The sequence below is a fragment of the Netta rufina genome, assembly GCF_964035555.1.
Source record: "Netta rufina genome assembly, chromosome: Z".
In the NCBI taxonomy this organism is placed as follows: domain Eukaryota; kingdom Metazoa; phylum Chordata; class Aves; order Anseriformes; family Anatidae; genus Netta; species Netta rufina.
In genome coordinates, this window is record NC_140126.1 from 19256780 (window position 1) to 19282952 (window position 26173).

Genomic DNA, 26173 nt, shown 5'->3' on the forward strand with positions numbered 1-26173 from the left:
AAGGGGTATGTTCTATTGGAATTCCCTTTTTGTCTGTCTAGATACCATACTGTGTTGTCTGCTGTATATAAATGCCAAAACTCAAATCTGGAATGAAATATATAGCATCAGAAAGTGTGAACATAATTTTAAAGTGTGAAGTGTTCTACTCATTCATGTGATATAAATGCTCTTTCCTTCTTTCTGATATCACTAATTTTCAGTAGAAAAAAAACAGAGATGTAATTTGGGATAGTAGCTATGTAAATTAAGTTACTCCCGACTGAGGAACAGTAGCTATAATTAAAAAACATAGCTAATACAGATTTTGTTTACAAAATTACTCTGACCTTAATTGCCATAATTAACACTAATAGCATGAATTACATGCAATGTTTTGAAAAGAGTCGTTTACAGAGGTGCTTTTTTGTTTTGTTTTGTAGTGATAAGAGCCATTTATTTAAATGTTATAATGTATTTAGGCTAAATGCCACGTTTGCTGAAGCTGCTGGGAGCTTTTTGTTGACTTCAGTGGTTTTAGGGTTTCACCCTTGCTGGAAAACTGAACAGCAGCTGTCATGAGGATGTCCTATGCAGCACCTTCTTAATGATCTACAGTACCTGCTGAGCTGTCACCTTTATTATTCTCTTCTGGTACTCTTGTGGTTCAATTAAGGGAGATTAAAGCTTTGGAGACTGCTTTAATTTAAACACATAATTACTTATTTTGCTGTGGTGCGGAACTAGAAAAATATATTGTTTGTGTGATGTATACTGCAGAGAAAAAAATTATTGTGGTGCCCATAGTATGCAAGAGGTGAATCAGACTTTTCGGGTAGTACAACTGTGCAGCAGTTGACCTAACCAACAAATTCATCTGTGTCTTGGCTGAACTATTATGTCAGAACAGAAAGTGATATGAAATTACAACTTGCATAGTTTTCCAAACCTGAGTATGTGTTCTGAAAGGAACATACTTTAGAGCTTTAAACAGTGTGTACAATTCACTTTTTTTTTTTTTTTTAAATAATAAGATGTAGCAGTCCATGCTAATATTTTTTTTATATAATTCAGTTTTTTTTTCCTGATCCCTGTCACTCTCTCCTTTTTAATATTTTCATACTTCTGGATTTGTAATGGAAGATGTATTAGGATAAACTTCTACCAAATCAGTTAGCCCTCTTGCTGAATTAACATGCACATAATTTTTAACACTAAAGCATAAAGCACTCTAAAGAGTGTTAATCAAAATAGCTAACTAATGCCAACACACTAAATCAACCTTGCTTTGTGCCAAATACATCATGTTGCTTGGAGCTTATCCACATCCAGAGACTGCAAAACTGGCAGTATTATAATGCAAACCAGCTTAATAAAAAATATTTCTGCTGAAAGGAAAGCAAAAATATATTGAGAATATTTTAGATGCATTTATCTGATAGGTAGCTGAAAGTTTTGAGAAAGTAACTTAATGCAAATACTAAAACATTAAATTGGAAAGTGTTATTTTTTCTTCTGGAAATTTTTAAGCTTCCGTCTGTTGTGTAACTATGAATAAAAAGAGCAATTTTTCTAGAAGCACAGGTTTTGATAGGGTTAATAAGATGATTCAGGGCCCAACCTTGCTATCACTCCAACCTCTTGATTTGTATGGTACCTGAATATGTGGGTTTGTTAATCTTAGTGAAATTGACTATTTACAGCACTAGAATCTGAGGCATAATTCAGACTATCTGCTCCATTAGTGTTGAACTGATTTGACAGCAAACTCAGTAATATGAATTACGAATTAGATTTTTTAGTTTGTCATAGCAATATGCAATCCCATTCACAGAGGTAAAATTAAATGTAACTCAGTGATCTACTTTTTCGTTTGCAATTCTGAATTCATCTTTTCATTTAGAATTAAAATTTTCTGTTATTTTAACCTTCTCAGAGTATCAGAAGTTTTGCATGCATTTTGTTTCACAGTATAGTTACTCTGTGAACAATATAGAAAAGCAAATAGCTATTTTATGACAATATTTCCTTAAACTAGTGAAAGTGTTATAAACTAGGAAAGCAATAGGAAAAGGGAGGAAAATAATTGACACCCTGGTCTTGCAAACACGTTTGTATGTTTTAAATGAGCGGATATGTTTGCTAAATTAGAGATGTTTGGGGGAAAAAAAAAAAGAATAGGAAAAAAAAAAAAACCACAGAATCAATAAAGTTACTTTATTATACTGCCAATGCTATGTAAAATATTTGAGAGAGACTGTTCTGTTTCCAAATGGTAAGACTGGGACACTTGGTGGGAGATTTTTTTCTTAAACATAACAGTGAAGGTAAAGCATTATTGTGTAGAGGCTCTGAATCTGGTGATGTCAGGTGTGTAGACAGTTTGGCATCAAAGTCAAATGGTGTACAGCAGGAAGAAAAAAAAATCACACGCATCTTGGAGTTTATTAGTTTTGGATTTATTTTTTTTCTGTTTCTTTACCAAACCATTAAAAAGGAAAAGAGTTCATGTTTAACTCTTCTTAAATTGCAGGAAGATACCATAGCCAGCTTTGTTTAAATTCACTTAAACCAGATCAAATTCTTTCCCTTTTGTCAGTGCTGCCTGTATTTTCCTTTGTTTTTAATGTGGGCAGCTAAACTTCACCCCAACTGTTCTCTCACCCACCCTCCTCACAGAGGAGGAGAAAATACGATGGAAAAGGCTCACGGGTTGAGATAAGGACAGGGAGATCACTCAACAATTATTGTCACGGGAAGAACAGTCTCAGTTTGGAAGATTAATGTAATTTATTGCCTGTTACTAAGAGACTAGAGCAGCAAGGACTAAAAGCAAATGAAAGACAACTTTCCCTCATCCACCCTCTTCCACCTTCTCCCCTAGAGCAGTGCAGGGGAACAGGGTCAGTCACTGACGCTTCACCTCCACCGCTCCTTCATGGTCCCTCTCTGCCCCTGCTCCACGTGGGGTCCTTCCCAAACTGAGCCTGCGAGGGCTGCAGCTCTTCAAGCACTGCTCCCACACGGGGTCCATCCATCCCCCAGGAGCAAACTGCTCCAGCATGGGTCCCCCACGGGTGGGGGCAGCTCCCCCCAGACCCCCTGCTCCTGCGTGGGCTCCTCTCCACGGGCTGCAGCTCCGGCCCGGGGCCTGCTCCTGCGGGGGCTCTCCATGGGCCGCAGCCTCCTCCAGGCCACATCCACCTGCTCCACCGGGGGCTCCTCCACCCATGGGGGGGCTGCAGCGTGGAGATCTGCTCCATGTGGGACCCATGGGCTGCAGGGGGACAGCCTGCTCCACCAGGGGCCTCTCCCTGCACAGCCCGCAGGGGAACTGCTGCTGCCTGCCTGCAGCACCTCCTGCCCTCCTGCTGCACTCACCTGGGGGCTGCAGGGCTGCTGCTCACTCTTCTCTCTCTCCCAGCTGCTGTTCCCCAGAAGTTCTTTCTTTTCTTTTTTCTTTAAGCTGCTCTCCCAGAGGCCCAACCAGTGTCGCTCTGTGGCTTGGCTCTGGCCAGCAGCAGGTCTCCCTGGAGCCAGCTGGAGCTGGTTTTGATTGGACATGGGGCAGCTGCTGGGCGCTGCTCACAGATGCCAGCCCTGCAGCAGGCCCACTACTGAAATCTTGACATATAAACCCAATACAGCTGAAAATTCAGTTGAAATAAAAATCAAGACAGTGTCTTAAAACTGTTGAAATGAATGGACTATAAAAATGTTTAAAAAAAATAAGCCATTTTCCAAATAATCTTTATTAAAACTGATTTGACAAATTCTATCCCACATAGCTATGATTTCATTTAATTTGCTTTTTGAGGCTGAAATTTAGGTTTTCCGTGGAATTTTGGACTGTTCTCACGAGTAGCCCACATAGTAGCGAACAGCTTGAAAACAATGGGTACCTAAAAGCTTTGTAAACTGAATCCATCAGGAAAAGAAGAGTATGGTGATTACCATAAAGTTTTGAATCATGCAGAATCATCTGCTAGATGTGAGCCTTCATCAGTCCTTTAGGAAGACATTGGGGTAAATTTGTTTGCAACCTGTGGTGCTAAAGTCAGTTCAGTCTCAAAGCTTTGAGAAATTCAGCTTACACAGTCTTTCAGAGGGTCTTAGAAGACTTGTTACAATTTGGAAAATGAATTTTTGCAGCTGGTTTTCTGATAATCATCGTGTATACCAGCTTGGAGAAATGAGGAAGAATGTTTCTTAGGTTCTTCTGGAGGTAGCCTTTTCATTTATTTTTTTCTTTAGTTCATTGAGGAAGTGGTAGTGTGAGTTTAAGGCTGTCTCCTAAAGGATGAGTATGTGACTACTTGAGCAACGAAGTTAAAATGGCTGCTTCTTTCAACAAGTAAAGACATTTTCAATAGAATTTAGTTTTTGAAAGGTGTTCTCGGAACAACTGTAATACTTAATGTAAGATTCTTGAAGAACAACTGGAACTGAACATCTATGTAGAGTATCTTGTGCTCACCCAGAGTGTTCTTTGAATATTTTGGTGTTTAATACTTTAATATTCTGGTAATACAAAAAAACTTTCAATTTGGGCACTCTTATGTTTAACTTTTCCAGAATTTTATAGGAAGTACACATTTACATTTGAAGTTTTTATATGTGAATTGTCCCAGTGAAAGGTATTATCAAATAAATACAAAACATAACGTCATACGACGAACTCTCAGACCCTTTGAAAATGGTGTTAGGTAGTACTGCTGTTGACTAGAATTCTGATTGTGTAGGTCACCACATGCAGTGGCAGATGCTATCTGACTTGCAAACCACATAGCAGTGACTTGCTTGCTGGTGGTGCTCTAGTCTGTTGTTTGGGAACCCTCCTCAGACCTTTTTATAAGCTTGAAATAAAAATAATTGCCAGTAGATTGCACGTGTGGAAAATTTTAATTTCATGATAGTTGCTGAAATTTTCACACAGGAGTGTAGTGATCAATCTTACGCGTTAAAGAGGAATAGAAAAACAGCAACTCACTGTCTTGTAAGGAAATAATGCATGAATTAATTATTTGTACAGTAATTTTGAGCAGATATTCTCTGTGGAGTCTCTACAGTAAACATAAAGAGAAAATTTTGCCAAAACACAGCTTGAAAGAAGGTATCTTACCCAATGTCAGCCATTGATTTAGTCTTTGCTATAAGTTGGCTTTAAAAAGAGTATTGATGTGTCATGAAATCCAATTTTAATCTGAACCATTTTGGGACTAAAGGAATAATTGGGATTCCAGACCATACCATATTGAAGCAACTTTGTCAGCAGCCTGGAAGGGAGGAAGTGTTGGTTGTTACTATGATGCAACAGTCATCTTGTCTGTTTTTGTTAATCGTTAGGAAGTGGTCTGTCTTTAGGAGGAAAACATGTTTTAGGAAGAAAACACATTGCGGTGATTATGACAGTAGGTGAAAAGCTGAGGCAGTTGAAAAGTGATTTCACTGAGTTGCTTTTTATCATTTAGACAACTTGACAACTCTAGTGGTCCTTAATTTTTGTAAACATTTTTTGTGAACTAATCTACAGATAAATTGCTCTTTGTGTGACAGTCACAGTATGACCATTGATGTATGGCTAGTAACAGTATGAAAATTCAACTTTATTTAGATATCAGTCCAGTTACAGTTCACTAGTCAATACTAATTAAAATAATATATTAGTGTGAATACAGATAGGTTGGATATCATTATTTTCTTAAATCTAATTCTTATTAATCACCTTCCTCTGCAGAACCATGTCCAGACTGACTCAGCTGGAGAGACTGGATTTAGGAAGTAATGAATTCACAGAAGTGGTGAGTTTTACTTAGATAACAAAGCTTATGCCTTATACTACTTTGTGGAGCTTGTTTTCAAAATTGTGCATTTTCTTCTGCTTATATATTCTTCCCTAGTATAGTGAGGTTAATGTGCCAGTTAAACTTTAATGGTAATATGTATATGAATTATAAACATAGTGATTTGGCTTATAGTAAATTCTAACTCTTATTGTTTAGCATGTGTTTAATGTAGTAGTTTTGTGTAAGCTGTGTATGACTTGCTTTTATTAGTGAGCACAACCTGTTTAGATGCAAGGGAAATTACATTAATTCAGTTGTAAGTTCAAATATCATTCAAAAAAACAACGAAACACAACTGAAGTGTTCAGGTTTTTCCTTTGTTGTGCTCAGTGTGCTTCTTGTTCTTTATGTCACATACATACATCTATTTAGAAGCACAGAATCACAGAACAGTTTGTCTTGGAAGGGAACTTAAAGATCACTCTCTTCCAACCCCCTGCCATAGGCAGGGACACCTCCCACCACACCAGGTTGCCCAAAGCCCCATCCAGCCTGGCCTTGAAGACTTCCAGGGATGGGGCATCCACAGCTTCTCCGTAAATCATTTAATAATTTAATAATCCTGTATCAAATAAACCTGTAAATCATTTAATGTCCATCTGCTTCTATGAATACTTTCCTGTATAAGGGAATTGAAGTAGTTAGAAGTATAGTGGAACCTCCTGGCCTACCATATGATAAAGTGTGCTACCAGTAGATACTTCATGACCCACAGATCATGAAGGGCCAAACACTCACCTAACTGTGGTTTGTTAGATATAGAAGTGTATTTAAAGAAATGTTCATGCCATACGCTCATTACAATGTAGATACACCTGTGGGAGCCTTAAATTAACATGCTTGGGCCCATGTTATGCCATAAGAGCTGCGAAGTAAGTATAGGTTCTGAAACTACCTATTTGGATGTATTTTTGGCTGATCTCTTCATCTCTCCAAACCTTTTATCTTGAAAAGTCAACTACTGAGAACTTAACTTCATTAAAATCTATTTGTAAAATTACAAAAATGGTTAGAAGTTCTTTGGGAGGGGGGATGTGTCCAGATCTGTCTAAAATTTTGTCTTTGTTTATTAAAATAGAAAAAGTGTTTTCTCTTGGAAAATTAATTATTAGAGCCAGGACTGCAGGAATTTGTGCGTCAGTATTATCTATTTACAACATAAAGAAATTAAGTTCTGTATTTAACCAAACTTGGTTGTAGTTGTTGTGGTATAGTAGCACGTTTTATGTTTCTTTCTCGGGAGGAAGTTTAAATGGTAAAAATCCATTCATCCTTGCTGCAAATGCTTTCCTAAAAAGTAGTCTTTTTGCAGATATAAGCTGTAATGAGACATAATATCTTGTGCTTCATTTTATGGAATTGTTTGCCTGTATTTTTCAGGTGCACCCTTTGTTTTCTACCAGAAAACTAAAATTTGTTTCCTAGTTTTCTCGATCAATATCTTGTCAACTTCATACTTTTTGAAAAAACAGCTTTTCTGAGTTGATGGAATTTAAGGTTTTTTAGACCTCTTCCAAGAGAAAGAACTATACACAAGATTTATCCATTGTGTGCTCCTGTTGAAAAATAATAGTTCCTGTAAAAATAATACTTACTGTAAAGATACAGTACTGTGATCAAGTTCTTACCACATTTTTTATATCTAGTATATATATACCTTTCAAAAAGTAATTTAATCTGTTTTTTTTTTGATAACACGATGAAAGAAGTGAATATGACAACTATAATAAGACATTACTTAAATTTGCCATATATGGATCACTGAAGTTATTTTTGAATTTCAATACTTTCTGTATGAAATTTTTAAAAATCTGTTTCCCTTTTCAGCCTGAAGTACTTGAACAATTGAGCGGATTAAAGGAATTTTGGATGGATGGTAATAGACTAACACTTATTCCAGGGGTAAGTCCTTTACTGTATCAAATATTTAGTATTTTAATTTACAGTGGAATTTGCTTTGTCAGCTAGCGTATTAAACCTATTAAAGTTGATGTATAATTTTAATGTTACTCAAAGACAAAAATCTAGGTGCTGCTTAAGCATTTACTGGCCTACTTAGAAATTGTCACTGACCTTCAGAGTTGGGAGCAGAGCTTTCCTTCCATTGAAAGTTCTGTCACCTAAAAATGATGTTCCAAATAAAGAAAGGGGTAAAAATCCTAGATCAAATCCTGTATCAAATTCAGAGCTGCCCAGTCCTTCCAAAAAGGAATTACTTTGTGTTAGAGAGCAAGCAGGAGTATACAGGGTAAATGTCATGTGACTTCACTGGTAAAGGCAGTAAAACAAGCAATGGGTGTTGAAGACTTCATGCGGAGTGTACAATAGCAAATTCCTGAGAAAGCATTCTCCTGATTTCATGAAGGTTTCTGACATCTCTTGGAATTACATGGGGTCAAGGATGACCTATTATTACAGTACTTGTGAACCTGTGTTTATGTTCTAGTAAACTAGTATTTAAAATCTGGGAAGCACCTGGTGTGTTTTCAGAGTTAAAATCATTAGTGAACATCTGATGTGAGGCTGTCTTGCCTGATTAATAGTCTTCTGTACTCTTTCTTCACTTCAGCTAAGAGTTCCATGAGAAGAGTTGAATGGATGTTAAAATTTTCTACTTTGTTATAAAGCTGTTTGGAAGCAATTGCTTCTCACGTTTGAAGATATTAAAGACAAGCGTGTATAAAGTGTTTATAAATCTTCAAGTTTATTCTTGGTTCATATGAAAATGTAATACATGCTATACTTTAACTTGTTTTCAGTACAGGTCAGTGGTTCACTCATGTTGTTTTTGAGGTTAAGTATAATGCAATTGAACACAAAATGCAAAAAAATAAGCATTAAAAGACTTTAGATGAGTCTGATTATGTCCTTACATTATATTGTGCACCTCTGTACTTCTGTTCTAAGGCTTCTATCACTTGGTCCATGGTAATTGATCAAACACTTGAATTTACAGCAGACAGACTTCAGAGAGGTCTTCAGAATAACTAGTGTCTGTGTCTCGAGCAACATGTTAACTATATGTGTCAGCACAAAATATTTCATTATTAGGTTTGGGTATTCCACGTAAAGTTGTATTTCAGCATTGTAAATAAGTTTTCACTTTTTCCTGTGGCATTATATTTCAGAGACAGTTTGTTGTCAAAAATGCTGGCTTTTTTTGTTGTTGAACTTGCACTTCCTAGAATACATTTTCTTTTTCTTGTAGTTCATAGGCACTTTGAAACAACTGACCTACTTGGACGTTTCTAAAAACAACATTGAAGTGGTTGAAGAAGGTATTTCAGGTTGTGAAAGCCTACAAGACCTATTGTTATCCAGTAATTCGCTTCAGCAACTGCCAGAGTCTATTGGTTTGTATTTTCATTTAATTCAAGCTCTAAAAAGTTAGACACAGAACACTTGAAAATACACAAATGAACACAAATGGTGTTTTAGATCTAAATTGCAATTGATTTAAAGCTCCAGTTTGGATAAAGCTGAATAAAACATTCATATTTGTTCTGGAGCATTTTTAATTTTATACCATAGTTTGTAAATGGATGAATAATTGTTGACTGTAACAGAGTTTTTTGTTTGTTTGTTTTTAAAAAAGATACTTATTTCCTCTGACTGCCTTGTGGTAAACTGATAAATGAGTTCCCACCTGCTTACATTTGGTAGGTGTGTAGCACTGTGGGAATGCCAGGGAATATAGATGATTTCCCCCTAATTAAAGATCAAAACTTGATTTAATAATCTCCAATGTGTTTTTGACTCAGTTATTCATTTTTCTACAGGTTCCTTGAAGAAGGTAACAACACTTAAAATTGATGAAAACCAGTTAATTTATTTGCCAGACTCCATAGGAGGGTATGTATTTCACTGGAATAAAACATTGCATTGCCTTTCTGCAAGTTTATCTGTAACAATGGTTTCTGTATTGAATATTTTTACACTTCTCTAACTGATTTAATTTCTTCTGCATATTTATGTCTTAATAAAATTGATAGCAATTACTTCATATCTTTCTTCTGTTTTTCAGAGTGTGTGATCTTTACATTTTATTTGATATGAAGACCTATGTTACTCACTCACTAATGTAGCCACCAGTCTATAAATGAAAAATTTAATGAGAAAGTAAATATATGTTCACAAAGACATGCAGCTGCTGCGAAGTGTTTTTGGCAGTATCATAGCAGTGACAGTGTTAAGTATTGCAAGTCATTGAACCAGTATCAGAAAGCTTGTAAAAAGTTTATCTGACCGTGCACAATCATATGCTTTGTATATTTTAGGGAGAGTTTTCACTTCTTAATCAGCAAGATTTTTTTTTTACCAAGTTGATATTCAGTAGTTTAATACTCAGAAATGATAGCAAAAATAATTGGTTTAGAATTAAGTGCCACACAGATGAGGGATATTTGTTCCAATTAATTTTCTCCTATTATGATTGATGTACATTATATTTTGTTGTCAGAATTCACAAAATACTTTTTCACTGCTAACGTGTTGTTTGTTCACTGTCTCCAACTGTAAATACTTGCACGCAGTAACTGCTTGGCTATGATCTGTCTCATTCTGAAAGTCTTCAGTACCTTGACCCCCCCCTGTTTTCACTGAAAGCTCTCTTCTGAGGACAATGTAAAGGAGATTAAGAAAAGATGATAATTTAGGCAATTAGTGAAGGACTTTCTTGGGTTTGAATTTCATTTGGGTGTCAGAGTTTCATTTTGAATTTCATTTGTAATTGTTATTGGTATTAATGTAATTCAAACTTAGTGCCCAACTAATGTTGGGTGAATTAACCTGTACAGCGGAGTAATATTTTTTTCAGGTTAGTGTCAGTAGAAGAGCTGGACTGTAGTTTCAATGAGATTGAAACTTTGCCCTCATCTGTTGGGCAACTCTCTAACATAAGGACATTTGCTGCAGATCACAACTTCTTAACACAACTGCCACCAGAGGTATGTTTGTACTTACAAAACTGTAAACTGAAATATTTTCATGGATATTGAACTGCCTTTTCTGTACAAATTTTATTTGGTTAGCAAGTTGAGAATTCTTGCCTAGGTTTTGTGTGTGTGTGTGTGTGTGTGTGTGTGTAAAGGAAGGCATATATGAATACACAAGTTTTCAAATAATGAAATTAAATCTGAAAAATTTTTGAAGCAAGAATTAGAATTCAGTTGCTATTGAACTAACAGGAATATATAAAATAATTATACTTCACAAGGAAAAATAGCTGCAGTCTAGTTGTTTTAAAATAATAACCCATATATTTAGAGCTGTGAAAGTGAATTCATTCTTTTTTTTTTTTTGAATTCATTCTTTTTTTTTTTTTTTTTCCAGATAGGAAATTGGAAGTATGTAACAGTGTTGTTTCTGCATTCTAATAAGCTTGAATTTCTCCCTGAAGAGATGGGTGATATGCAGAAATTAAAGGTCATCAATCTGAGTGACAATAGGTTTGTGAACACACAATTTAAGTACAAGTAGTGTAAAGAGCCATAGCATTGCAAAAGTTTTATTGTAACTTATGTCTATCCTCTAAATGTAAGTAGAGTTACTTTTGTGAATATATCATGTTCTTTTTCATTATATCTCACCCAGAGTTTATAAGCTGACTGGAATGTATGTATTTTATTGTTGCTATGTTGTATTTTATTTATTATTGGTCCATTGTATGAAGATGTATTTCTTCGAATTAGGCACATTCCTGATGACTTAAGCATCTGCATTGACACACAGCTTTAGATACACCCATGGTTGTTAGCATGTATTTTTCTAGGGAATTAATTTGTTCTTTTCTTAACATTTCTATTTGATTCCTAGCTAAAAATTAATAGCTTCCTGTATTGCATATGGAGGACATAAAACAGAATCACAGTGTATTGTAGAACACTTGAGTGTGCTGGACAGCGGGGAAGAAGGAGTTGTTTCATTAGAGCTGGTCATTAAAAACTGACAAAACCCTTCTCATTGAGGAACTGCCAATTCACAGAAATTAAATATGTTGGGAGAGAGAAGTCTGAGCTCTCCCTCCTGTTATCCAGATCCAGCTTCTCTGTACTCTACCCATAGCCTGATACCTCCATTAATGCCAGAGCTCTTGTTATTCAGGGCAGCCCCATTCACATACATTTTCTTTCTTAGGAAAAATAAAAAGCGTTATTTCAGGTGTGAATTTTTTCTTTCCATTTTCTTCTTACTTTCTTTTTATTTTTTATTTTTCTTAATTGGAGCACATTTGTACTGAAAATTGCTGAGAATCCAAATTAAAGTATAAAAATAAATAGTCCTGCTTTTAAGTCAGATAGTTGATTTACATGCCATGATAATGATTGTCTTAAAAATGGTATTCGTATCACTGAATTGAATTAAATTCGAATTAACCGTCTCACTTTTTAAGCAGCTTGCTAAACTGGTTAGAAGTTCACATACAAAAGAAGATTCTAGGTACAACTTCTAATCTAAATTAAGTGCTATTACCTTTCAACAGTGAATAGTTATTAATTTAACAATATCCGTAAATGTCTATTGTAAGCATTTTTTGCAGGCTAATGCAGCACTGTTTCTTAGCAGTCTTAGTATTGATAAGTGTACTTACATAAACTTTTATTCTTCTAATTTGCAGACTGAAGAATTTGCCATTTACCTTCACAAAACTGCAACAGCTCACTGCTATGTGGCTATCAGATAATCAGGTGAATGTTTTGGGGAAAAATATGTAGAGAGAGATGATTACTTTTATTTTTAATGGAGTTGACAAGTACAGAGCAAACCATAATATAATGAGAAGTGATACTGTGTATCTGCATCAGTAATTCCTTGACTTTGTCTGTTCTCCGAAAATAAACAACATTGAGCCTACACTACTTCAGAGCTTTGCATAGTTCTGGCAAAGTTCTGAATTCTTAAGAAATCTAATGTAACACAATTTAGATTATTTTTTGTTGTTACTTTAGGCTTACAGGAACGGTAGTGCTTGATATATAGCTAGTACTTGAATATGTAGCATGTTGTTTCTTCCATAGATATACCATTGGGGAAACTTAATAAAATAAGTGATAAGTGATGTAATAGAAGGCAGAGCAGTTTTCAAAGTAATAAGATATATTACGTATATCATATTTACTTTTTACCTCTTTATATTGTCTTAATGGTTCCTCCTTTGATTGTTTCTTAGTCTAAACCGCTTATTCCACTTCAAAAAGAAGCTGACCCCGACACTCAGAAAACAGTTCTTACTAATTACATGTTCCCCCAGCAACCAAGGACTGAGGATGGTAAGAATTTCTGAAATACTGTCAGAATATTCCCTTTTTGAAAACAATCCAACTAACGTGATTTTCACTGAATAATACTTAGATCAAAGTTTTAAGTAAAATTCTAAGTGATGAAAAGTCTGATGAATGAGAAATGCAGTTTAAACACATGATCCACATATTAGTAAATTCTAGGTGAAAATATGTTTCAGTCAGAAGTGTGCATGTGAGGAAGAGTGAGGTGAGGAATAGACTGGTAAGATTGTGTTCTGTGATGGATGCCACTTCCTAATGTGACATCCTTTTTCATTCGGGCAGAGTTTAATGGTTTGAGTTGAAATTCTCCTTGCCAGGTGTCTGCTTTAGACTGACTGGCAAAATGTCAGACTCTGTTACTGAATACATAATTCTGGAAAGTTTTATAGCATTCTGTAGCTTATTGTAAGTGTAAAAAAAAAAAAAAAAAAAAAAAAAAGGAAAAATGCTTTTTGCTTACATTTATTCAAACTCTTTTGTAAAAGGTTAGGCACAGAATATGAAGACCTTGCCAAAAAGTTCTTTCTGCACTCTTGCGAAATAGTTAGGAAAATGAGTAACATTCCATGAGTAACCCCACTGGGAGTTAGAGTGTAAAGTCTGTATGTTTCTCCACTTTCCTTCCCCCGCAGGCAAAAGGAAAAAGCTTGTACCTCTTTCACAGAAGTCAGACTAGTTTTGAGATATATGAAGTATAGTATGCATGTACTTGGACTGGGTGGGTGGCTGGGTGTGGGTGTGTGTGTATGGGAGGGTTAATCAATGGGTATAATTGCAAAACTCTCAATTGGCAACATTTTATGTTCCATGGCACAAAAGTGTAGTACATTGAGAGGAGTAATCAAAAACATCTACAAAAACAGTAAATTATGCATCACTTTTAGTGCCCTCTAATGCAGATAATGAATCTTCAATCCCTGTGACAGAATGTGAGAGTTAAAAAATAAAATTAAAAAAAAAATAAAATCATTTGGAGGTTGTCAGTGAAGTTGAAGGTAGTTCCTGAAAGCATTATGTCTGTTTGAATTTTATTTTACCCAGGTGCTGGGTTTCTTTCTGTAGACAAAGAAAGGAACAATTGTTTGGCTTAGGTTGAATAAGTTCGATAGATATCCTTTTACAAATTTCAATTAAAATATAAATAAAATAGTTCTTTATAAAAATTCTTTTTTGGGTGTGTTAGGAATTGTTTCAGGCATAAAAAGTCTATAAGAATATTTACAGATACTTTAAAATAGAAAATGTATCCAATAAACACAGAGTAAAAAATAATTAAAATTATATATATGTGTATTTGCTATTGTATAGATTTTTATATTATAAATGCCTATAATTAAGCTTTTTTCAATTTCAGGTATAGATATATCTGGAAACAGTTAATATGAACAATATTGGCATTTCTAGAGAAGTATATAGTTTAGCATATAGTGGTGTTAAGGCACAGAAGCATGCTAGAATAAGACAGTGGGTAAACAAAAGTTTGTTTTTTTTTTCTCTTGTAAAATTAGGCAAGAAATACTCTGTAAAGCTCCTCATTTGTATACCTGAAGTTATATCTTGTGTTGAGTTTCAGAAGCTTTTTGTTTATTTCAGGATTGGTAATGAAAGTTCTTGTCAGAAAGTCACTTTTCTGTTTCCCTTATCATTAAGTGAAATCAGGTGAATTCTCTTAGATAAGCATAGTGAGACCATATCACTGAAGTCAGTTTATATTAATCTAACTATCATTTCCTGTGTTTTGTAAAAATACATATTTTAATGTCTTATATAAGTATTTTGCAGAGTTATGCTGAAAATTTGCAATTGTGAGGGTTCAGGCTAGTGTATAGCTGCATCCATGAAGTGTTTAACCTTAGAGGTAGGGATTATTAACAAAATTACAGCCAAGTTCATAAAGCTGTGAGAGCTCAGTTAGTTTTCAGCTTATTAATCACCATCTTACCTTTTCCAGTATACATATAAAAATTCACGAATGCTATACAAGAAAAAGAAGGAAAAATAGAATTTTTATTTTATATAATGTATCCTATTCTTATATAAGTCTTTTTTTTTATTCAGTTATGTTCATATCTGACAATGAAAGTTTCAATCCATCTTTGTGGGAGGAACAGAGGAAACAGCGTGCTCAGGTGGCATTTGAGTGTGATGAAGACAAAGATGAGAGAGAAGCACCACCTCGGGTTAGTATTAATTTTTTTTTTAAACAGTTGATGCTTCCCTCCCTATCACTCCCATTCACACTCCCAAGTCCCATCCTTTTTCTTCATTGGGCTGTGGATTTAGGTCTTCTGAAGAAATCATAGAATCACAGAATGGCTCGGGTTGGAAGGGACTTTAATTCCAACCTACCTGCCATAGGCGGGGATGCCACCCACTAGATCCAATTGGTCAAGGCCCCATCCAGCATGACCTTGAGCACCTCGAGGGATGGGGCATCCACAGCTTCTCTGGACAACCTGTGCCAGTGCCTCACTACCCTTATAGTGAAGAATTTTCTCCTAAAGTCTCCTATAAATCTATCCTCTTTTAGTTTAAGACTATACGCCCTTGTCCTATCATTATCTACGCAAGTAAAGTGTCCTTCTTAATCCTTTTTATAAGACCCCTCTAAGTATGGAAAGGTCACAATGAGGTCTCCCTGGAGCCTTCTCTTCTGTGGGCTGAACGGCCCCAGGTCTCTCAGACTTTCTTAATAGGAGAGGTGCTCCAATGAAGGACTTCATTTATTAGTTTAAGAGTATCTAACTGGAAAAATTCTTTTCCCCCTCAGATCACTTAAAAAGGAGCACCAGGGAAAAAGTCTTAGCTGGTTTAGGGCATAATTAGGAGACTGCTGAACTGGTTCTGCTGTGGAGGAGGGATAGTAGGGAAAAATTAATAATCCTGATGTTCCTTTAAGTACTGTACATCTGTTATAGTTCTTCCTGCTTGCATTCAATGGACAAATTAAAAAAAAAAAAAAAAAAAAAAAAGATTTGTAATCTTGCTAGGTTTTATAAAATTGTCTTAATCCAGGTAGACTCAAACAGCTAAATGGAGATCCTACATTTCTCTGCTGAAAGTTTTGTCCTAATTCATTGCCTGTTTGAAAGCTAATACTTTAATTATGGCATTTAATTAAATTTAGAACATTCCTGCTTTTTTTTTGTTACACAGGAAGGCAATCTGAAGAGATACCCAACTCCATATCCTGACGAACTGAAGAATATGGTCAAAACTGTCCAGACAATTGTACATAGACTAAAGGATGAAGAGTCTACTGAAGATGTTGCCAAGGAATCAAAACGAGAAAGCCAAGCAGTTTCTGTAAAAGATGTGGGGGTAAAGGTTAGATAAAGCATTCTCTTTTGACTTCACTAGAACGTCCAAATATCTAGAGTATCATTGATTCCTTTTCATTCTTCTTCTCTGCATTAGTGCTTTAGCGTTAATTAAAGAACAGAATTTACCTTTTAATCATCTTAAGAAGTTTGTAATAAATGTGTGTTTTGTAGCAGTAATTTTCCTTTAAGAACAAGGAAGATGGCTTGATTCTCAGGAAATACAAAATACAGATGTGCTACCAAGCTGTTGAATCCAGTTTCTGGAGGATGGCATCTTTGTTGTTACCTGATTCTCCTTTATCCATGAAACTTCAAAAGGAAAATCGGGATTATCTCTAAAAATCTTACTGCTGGCCTTATGACTGAAGGTTTAATACAATAAGTTGGGAAGGCAGCAAGTTGGCACACAAGTGGCTAACAGGCTGATGTTGTGTGCAAAAGTGGTAGAACTGTTTGGCATCTGTTTGCTGCTGATTTGATATTGTACATATTCTTGGCCTTTTTTTGGTTTCTTTAACTGGAAGTATAATGGTATGAATTGACCCCAGCAGTGAGGGGAGTAAAAACAATCAGTGGAGCCTATAATTTAGTAATCTACAGAGATTTCTCTCTACCTTGTGTATTTTGTACTTGATAATTTCAAAGGTCAGATTTTCCATTTTACAGTTTCCTAAAATATTCAATGCTAAGTCTTAATATCATGTGATACTGAAAAACCTTTCAGGATGTTTTTTCTACAAATGTTCTTAATCCTGTAGACTTCAGAAATTGTTCCAATAAAGAACAAAGCTGATGAGAGAAAGCAATATTCAGCCGGAAGCTCTGTGCAGAAGCCTACTGAACCAGAAGCTGAGCACTGCACTGTAAATTCACAGATGGCTGCACTTGTTAAAACCTTGCAGAACACAAAAACAATTGTCAACCATGAGGACACGCTTGAGGTATGGCATTGTGATGAACATCGTAACAGTCAAAGAATTGTGCTGGTGTTGCATTGAACTAGCTACTATGAAAGACAAAAATTCATGTTGACAAAAGCAGAAAATTGCCATCCATAAGTGCTGTATGTACAAATGGGTTGGTAATGTAATATTGTTTTTACTTCACACTATATGAAGTACAAGTTGATATAGCTAGTAAAAAGTTCGTATTGAAAGATGTATGCATTTGAAGAAAAATAAAGCAAACTGGATTAAAACTGTAAGTATCAAGCTGTGGAAAGACTCAAATAGGATTTTTCCTTTTTTTTTTTTTTTTTTACTTGACTTTCAGTACTTAAGTAAATAAGAGTAATTGTCACTGAAGTGCCAAAATGTCTTAGCAGTGTGAACAATCAAAAACTTATATATCCAAGTGACTACCTGTTCATTTCAAATACAAAGTGGAAGGCGTGTTTAAGAATATGTATTCATCTATATTTAGTAGTAAGCTGTCGTGAATGACTTGGTTTGTATTTACATCTTGTAAAGGTCAGACACTTTACCTTCTGAACTCTTTGTAGAGAAACAACCATCTATTTTTTTTTTTAATTTAGAATATGTTTCAGACATGATAAAATTTGGAACTTGCCAGTTAGTTGCCAGTCACAACCCATGAAACGCTTCTTTTCATAGTTTCACAAGCAGATTATTTTTGTCTGTGTTTTGCAAGCAGTGGAGCATGCATATATCATACATTGAAGAGGCTTTGTGACAAGCAGTTGTGCCTGTTGCTGTGTCTTTTCCCCCTTGGCGTGTTTCTGCTGTTACCTGCTTTCTGAAAACATTGTATTTTATTTTTTATTTTAAAAACATAATTTCTGAAAATCGTATTAGTTGTCTAATGGTGGAAGCATGTCTTTGAGTTGGCTGTGTGCCAGTTAAGGAAATGCAGTAGCAGTATGTAGTCAGGGATACTGAATTCTTAGTGCAAGGACAAACCTGCTAGTAGTTTTGTTACAGCTCAATCCAGATATCTAAACCTTACACGCATACAAGTTTTTCATTTCAACATTAATTTGCACTTGTTATATGTCACACCCAAAGCTGACGGGCAATGTGATGGAGGCAGTGATGAGTATGTCTGTTCTGATTGCAGAGGAGCAGATTTGAGTTTTATTTATTTACTTATTTAATGAAGGCTGTCACACTGTGATTGCTACTTCTCACTCAGGTTTATTCTCCTGTACTGCAGTCCAAAGAACTCACCAGGTTGTTGGTATCACGGGGGTGGTGGTGCTCTAGAAGGTTCTACACACTAAATGTTCTGAAACTTTTAAGAAAAAATTAACATTAACAGACTTGTTTTGCAATCTGTGACATGTTTTGTAGCATTTGTAAGAGGAAGCATGCTTACTAGAGAGAAATGTTCACGTTAGGGAAGGCTTTTTTTCCCTTCAAAATATTTCTGAAAACCTGGCAGTAGGATACTGAATCTGTTGCCTGGCTCCTGTTGCAGGCAGCTGTGTTAGTTAATCTATTTCATATAGTGCACTGAGCTCCATCTTATGGTTAGGAACTAGTGATTTCTAGCCTAAATCTATTCAGCGTCAATTGTTCTTGAAGTTAAATAACTTCTCTTCCATTTGTAATTCACACACGGTGTAAAAAAACAAACTACACTTCCTTTTCCCTCTCCTTCCCTAAATTAGTCTATGCAAACTAAAATCAATCTTTTCTCACAGCATAACTCTCTGTTCCTAAATCATGTAGTTTGAGCAGTTTTCTGCTGAACTGATACCCAGATCATCAGTCTGGGGCGTTTGCTGGTTCAGCGGTAACTTAAAGGCAGTCAACATTGTACGCAGCTGGAAAAAGAGTAGAAGCAAACATTGATGTGTCTTATCAGGAGCGAACAGGTAAATTCTGTAGTACATTTAAGACCTCAGCTAGAGCAGCGTGTGCAGTTTTAAGTACTGAAATTCAATGAAGGTGTCAAGCAGTTACAGAGTCCAAAGAGAGCAATAAAAAGCATTAGTTACTGAAGATCTAGAGAATTTCTAAGGGAATTGGAAAGTATTGATGTCCTTTAGTCTAAAAAATGTGAAGTTCCTGGGGCAGGAAGCAAGGGAGTGGTGAGGCATTAGCTGTATTACAACACCTTGAAAGCAGCTGCAGAGAGAAAAGGAATAATTTGTTACTATTTCCACCAGCAGTGGGGAACAAAAAAAAAAAAAAAAAAAAAAAAAGTTGTAACACAGTAGCACAGATACTTCCTTATCTGTTGCTGGAAACTTAAAGTTTGTGTGTGCCACTTCATGGTAGTGTCTATTACCATGTCATGGAATGATGATATCATGACTCTTTCTTTTCTGACTTAAACTCAATCAGAGGTTCTTCCAGAGGGGGAAAAATGTTTCATCTGCTTGCTCTGAGCAGGGTCTTGCAACTGAAGTTACCTACCGGTTTGATTAGCATTTCCACAGAGTTCATCACTGACAAAGCAAGTCTGTATACACTGCTGCTTTAGAGGAAAATTCAGTGGAAAAAAAGTTATTAAAATCAGTTGACATGCACTACAAAATGCACTAAACAGTTGCTATGTTATACCTATGTGATGTTGCTCATCTTCCTCTTTATTGTTCAGTGTGTGACAGTTTAGATAGCATTTACTTAACCTTTAGCCTCTTATGTTAAATGCACAACATAAAGCTGTTTTTCCTTTAACAGGAGTCAGAAGAACTGTCCTCTGATGAAGAGATGAAAATGGCAGAAATGCGACCACCACTGATTGAAACCTCCATAAATCAACCAAAAGTGGTAGCTCTTAGCAACAGCAAAAAAGGTGAGATGCTCTAAAAAGCAAATAGTTCTCATAGTTCCTTGACTCAAAATTCCTAGTTTTTCTAGTTAAATTAGGAGAATTAATTTGTGTGTTAAAAGAAAGATGATCAATTCCCTATTTAAGCAATGAAAACAGAAAAGAATTCTGTAGAATCTTATGCTTAGGTGTATAGTAGAGAAAGCTGTACTGACCTCTTGATTTTTTGTTGTTGTTGTTGTTTGTTTGTTTGTTTTGTTTTGTCATCAGTTTAAAAGCAGAGGGAAAAAGGACTATTTTCTGGCTTGGGGGACTGTTAGCTTGAACACACTCTCAATCTGTTGAAAGAGGATTGCAGAAAATGGTATTTACCTTGGAAACATTCCATATTTCCTCCCTCTCTCAGGTTTTGTGAGCTTGTTTAAATTTCTCAAAGAAGTCGTGCACTCTTCCTAAGGTTTAAGAATAAACTTCTCTTGTGTCAACTCTTTCTCCACTCACTTTACTCTTTGATCTGGGGAGAGAGGAAATAAGAATAATAATTGTTTTTGTTAGCTAAGGTTTATATTACTTCTCTGGAAGATAATTTCAGTCTGTATAACCGTTTTCTTGAGAGTAAGGAATGACCTAAGATCCAGAGAAAATGAAATTAAGTCAAAGAGCAGATTGTATTTTGCTTCATGTGATGTTCTAGACCAGGAAAAAAAGGCTCTTCTGGCTACTATATGTAAGAGGGAAAGATTTTGAGGGTGAATGAAAAGAGCACTGAGGTAGTTGGAAGAGTCTTCTGAGGATTACCTCAGAAGAGGTGAAAAAAAAAAAAAGAGGAAAAAAAATGTTTATTAGTGTTGTTGCTGGACTTCTATGCCTGGCTAAAGTTAATAAGTCAAAAAATTTCTTATCTCTGAAACTAGAAATTAGATTCACAAAATTTATGCTTTTGGTTCCTGTAACTGTCTCATGAAGCAAAAATTTAAATGTATTGATTTGTGCACTTGTTTACTCATGTCAAAATCATGGCTGGCTTGAAGTCCTTCAGATCAATGATTTTTATATGGATCTGGTGTGTAAGTGTGCATACATTATGCAAGAATAAGTGTGGAAAGGTATAAATAACTGATCACTCCTAGGTGATCTGTGAAGCATGGGAATGCATTGAGTTCCAATTGCTCAGAAGAATATTCTTCTTTTGTATGTTTTACATCCATAAAACTATATGCATTTCTAGTGATCCAGTTCTTTCCAGACTGTTTGTTGTAATAAATAGCTGTTTAACAATGATATAATGTTCAAAAACAAAAACTGCGTGCTTTCAAGGTTCTGCATGTCAAGCGGTGTACTTTGGTTTCATAGTGTCTAATAGGCTCACACAACTGAAAACTTTGGAGTTGTACTGGGTCTGGCTGGAATGTTAACTTTCCCGGCAGCAGCCCATTCAGTGCCGTACTCTGTACTTGTAGCTGGAACAGCAGTGTTATCACACCAGTGTTGTGTCTACTGCTGAGCAGCAGTGGCACAGCATTGGGCCTTTCTCTAACCCTCCTAGGGGGTGGGCAAAAAAGTGAGGAGAGAAACATCACTAGGGCAGCTGACCTAAACCAATCAAAGGGATATTCCATACCATGTGGTGTCACACTCAGCAATAAAAGGTGGAAACAGGAAGAAGAGGGGAGGGGTGGGCTCTCGTTGGGAAAACATTGGTCCTCCTCTCGAACACTGGCTACGTGCGTTGAGGCCTTGCTTCAAGGACGTGGTCAATCATCGCTCATTTGTGGGAAGTAGAGAGTAATTTCTTTCCTCTGCACTTCCATATCGCTTTCATTTATTTTGTTTGTTTGTTTTCCTCCCTTTTTCCCCTTTCCCTTTTATTTCCCCTTAGTTAAATTGTTTAGTTCATGGTAGTCTTTATTTAATTATTATTATTATTTCCCTTTAATTAAATTATCCTTATCTCAACCCGTGAGTTGTTCTTTGCTTTACTTCTCCCCCTCCTTATCTAAAGGAGGGGGAGTGAGAGAGCGGTTGTGGGGTTTAGCTGCCCAGCACGGTAAAACCACCACAGGAGTCACTGCAAAAACAGAAACATCATTTGGTGGATAAGTTTTGGAAATTTTATGTAAGGTAACACTAGATTATGCCAAGGAAACTTGGAATAAAGCAACAATTTAAATTTCATTAACAGGTGAGGGCTATTTGCATTGAACCAAATACCTTGGAAAAATAGGAACTATTGCAAGCAGTCCTCTGTGAATTTATTAAAAACAAACAAACAAATAAACAACAAAAAACAAGTTTGTGAAGGTGATAGCTCATAGTTTAGTTTCCAGCAATGTGTCCCTAAGAAAAACATGATTTTTAAACACCTTAACATGAACACTCTCGCTATTAAACAATTGTATGTATCTATAACTGGCTTTTTGTTGTTGTTGTTTCAGATGATTCAAAAGATGCTGATTCCTTATCAGATGAAGCTACACATAATAGCAATCAAAATAACAGCAACTGTTCCTCTCCTTCTCGAATGTCAGATTCTGTTTCCTTAAATACCGATAGTAGCCAAGATATTTCTCTCTGCTCTCCAGACAAAGAAACACATGCTGCTGTTTTATCCAAGATCAGGTTTGTAGAATACTGTATACAACTGAGCAAGCGTAATAGCAAAATGTTACTTAATCTTTCATATGCAATTTCCATTCCTTTAATTCATTAATCATTCATTAAATAATCTAAATTGTAACGTTTTAAAATAATGTTGACTAATGAAATGATGCTTTAAAAAAAAAACACACAAAACTTAGTACAAATTCAAAGACCAATTCTAGTATACAAGATGTGGTTTCATTTCTTCTTATAATAAGGTATAATAATTTCATTCTTAATTTGTGTTATCCCTGCAAATGGATATACTTACAGTATATCATTTTAAAAACTCTGGTTTTATTTTGTAATGTTGAAGATCCGTGTGATTACTAACATAATTATTAAGTAGCTTTTAGAAAATTTTAATGAAAGGAGTTGAAACTTACTACTTTCTGTGGGTTTAATTAAAACGTGCCTTTAAAAAAGAAAGCGCTAATGAAAACAAGATTTCTGTCCAGAATTGTGATGGAACTTGGAAATATTTTTTTTAAATTAAATTATTTTCACTTCATACTTTTTGACATTTTAAGCTATCCATAATCATTCCTGTTCATTTTGAGTAACCATAACACGGTCATGTAATAGATGACAGAAAGCCAAGCTGCTGAAGTTAAGCCCTCTGTGTAATGTATTTTCATGATGGTAAGGTAGCAAATAATAAATTTGTTTGTATGTTGGTCTTTGTCCTCTATTGTGTACACAGCATGACTGTGGTGCACGTTATGATTAATTTTTCTAAAATTTCTTAAAGGAATATATTGGTCCTTCAGGTATTTCTTCTAAGAGCTGTCTTTTCTTACAGGCGAGAAGATGAAAATTTGAATAATCTTTTGCAAAATGGAGGTGAATTAAGCATTACAGTAGAAGAAAAAATAAATGTGCAAGAGAAGGTTACAAATCTGTCTGAATATGAACTAAGTCTTGAAGAAAGAATAGGCCTGATAGGAAAAAGTGTTGATCTAAGCACTCCTACAGAAGAGTCTCACAAGTTAGACCAAATAAACATGAATATCAATAAACTAGTTAGTGAAGAGGCAGTGCCAGTTCCTGTAGAAAGGTTAAAACCACAGGAAACAGCGCCAGTAAAGGGCTTTTTGAACAATATCGTAAGAGAAGAAGGTGAGCAGTTGGAAAATGGAAATAAATATCCTATAAATAAAGTAAATGGACATCCTGAGGAAGCAGTACAGTCTCCCAATAAAGAAGAACTAATGAGAAGCACTAGAGCTGATGGTGATTCTTCTGCTGAGTTGTCTATTTCACGGAGCACTGAAGACTTGTCACCACAGAGAAGTGGCCCTGTGATGAAGTCTCACAGCATCACCAGTATGGACCCTGGTGGTCTTAAAATCTATGATATTGTCAATGACAATGGATCTTCCCAGGCAAACTCAGTAGTAAAATCTGCATCTGGTAGTACAGATGGGAAAAACATAGTCCGAAGTAAATCTGCTACTCTTCTGTATGATCAGCCTTTGCAAGTTTTTCCTGGGTCGTCATCATCATCTGATTTAGTATCTTCTACAAAAGCTGCATTCAAGTTTGACTCAAATCACAATCCTGAAGGTGCTAATGTAGTGAGAGGATCAGCGACAGGTGGCGCACAGATGTTTTGCGCTCCCCAGTATAATATTCAGTACAGCAGCAGTGCAACAGCAAAAGACACTTTGTGGTCCCAGAAACAAAACACCCAAGTCGAACAAAGCAGCTTACCTCCTTCACGTCTGCTGAGGTCTGACAGCACAGAAACCCCCAGCTATGTAAAGCATTCTGCCAATATGAATTTCTCTAATCATAACAACGTCCGAGCCAGTGCTGCATATAACACTCATCAACGGATGTCTGGGAGACATGTAGATATGTGGGCTGTTCCACCAAATGATAGACTGCTCCCTGGAGCAACCAGACACACTCTTCAAAGACAGAGTAGTGTTTCTTCCACAGCTTCTATAAATGTTGGTGATACTGGACCTTCAAGGCGGGCCCAGATTCCTGAAGGGGATTATTTAACATACAGAGATTTGCATTCAATGGGAAGAGCTCCACCAATAATGTCAGGGCAACAGAGACCTCTTTCTGCCAGGACATACAGCATTGATGGTCCAAATGTACCCCGACCACAGAGCGCTCGGCCATCAGTGAATGAAATACCAGAAAGAACTATGTCAGTTAGTGACTTTAATTACTCACGGACTAGCCCTTCAAAGAGATCAAATTCAAGGGTTAACTCGGAACACTCTTTATTAGACCCTACAGGAAAAAGTAAAGTCCCTCATGACTGGAGGGAACAGGTGCTGCGACATATTGAGGCTAAAAAGCTAGAAAAGGTAAAATAACTTTTTTTAAATTTTCTACCTTTCTGTCATCTGGGTATGGAATAAGTTAAACAATATGTTTTGAACTGCTTTTAATTGCCAGTGTAAATATACTTCTGTACTTCTACTAAAAAAGGATGTTTGTGTTGAATATCTGAGAAACAAATGTTAGTCCATAAATGAGCTTTCCCCTGAAGAAAGAAGTCCCTCTTGATTTTACATCATACTTGCCAGCTTAGTCCAGTTACTTTAGAATACATTAAATGTCCTCTTGATCATCTGAAGTACAAGGCCAGCTCTTTTAGGCCAGGTAATTTTTATTGCTGTTATTAGCATTATATTCATATTATGTTAAAATATTCCCTTACCCTTCTTGATCTTTCTCTTCTGCCTTTACCCCCTATTTCTTCACTTCAAGAACAAGGAGAAGAAAATCAGTAAAATCTATTTAAAAGTACAGGCCTGCAGCTTCAGTTGCTGAGGAATTCAAAATCCGTAATTAACATACATTTGCCTCCAAGCCAGTTGTCTTTTGAAGTTGGATATTTGACAGATTGTTGAATGAATATTTATTGCTGTGAGATGAGAACACTTAAAAATCTTGTTCATTTCAGGAAATCACAGGAGGTTTTGATATAACTAGACATGATGAACAGGATTCTTCATGTACTTTAAATACTATCAAAAATTTGAGCTGATATGTAGAGCTAAACAATTACATATCTTCAAAGAATCCAGGTAGACACTGTAAGAGTGTATGCTGCTATGCTGTCCAACTAAACCAACTATAAAATCACTAAACATTGGGCCGGATATCATTAGCCTGATCGTGTTTCCTTGGAGGGGAAGTGAGTAAAGCAGCCAAAATGCATTCTGATTAGGCAGCTAGATGGATTTTTTTTTTTTTAATTTCTTTTGAAAGAATTTAGTTCATATGTTTGTGATTATTATGCCAAGCATTTCAATATTGCTGATAGGTAAAGAAATTTATTTAGGGATGGATGAAAAAATTAATTTTAACTATGTTTTTTTTTCTCTGGATATCAAAG

The 26173-nt window shown here is 35.8% G+C and overlaps 1 protein-coding gene across 5 annotated transcripts in view; it reads left to right on the forward strand.

Moving 5' to 3' along the window:
* ERBIN (erbb2 interacting protein) overlaps positions 1 to 26173 on the forward strand; it is a 122332-nt gene that overhangs the window by 80619 nt on the left and 15540 nt on the right. For all 5 annotated transcript variants that reach the window (XM_084304882.1, XM_084304881.1, XM_084304880.1 and 2 more), the window contains 14 exons: positions 5717 to 5780; positions 7653 to 7727; positions 9034 to 9178; positions 9605 to 9677; positions 10642 to 10771; positions 11157 to 11272; positions 12442 to 12511; positions 12994 to 13093; positions 15167 to 15288; positions 16265 to 16435; positions 17190 to 17372; positions 20079 to 20193; positions 22605 to 22788; positions 23612 to 25136. In XM_084304882.1, the coding sequence (XP_084161008.1) occupies positions 5717 to 5780; positions 7653 to 7727; positions 9034 to 9178; positions 9605 to 9677; positions 10642 to 10771; positions 11157 to 11272; positions 12442 to 12511; positions 12994 to 13093; positions 15167 to 15288; positions 16265 to 16435; positions 17190 to 17372; positions 20079 to 20193; positions 22605 to 22788; positions 23612 to 25136 (3073 nt within the window). The remainder of the gene's footprint in view (positions 1 to 5716; positions 5781 to 7652; positions 7728 to 9033; positions 9179 to 9604; positions 9678 to 10641; positions 10772 to 11156; positions 11273 to 12441; positions 12512 to 12993; positions 13094 to 15166; positions 15289 to 16264; positions 16436 to 17189; positions 17373 to 20078; positions 20194 to 22604; positions 22789 to 23611; positions 25137 to 26173) is intronic.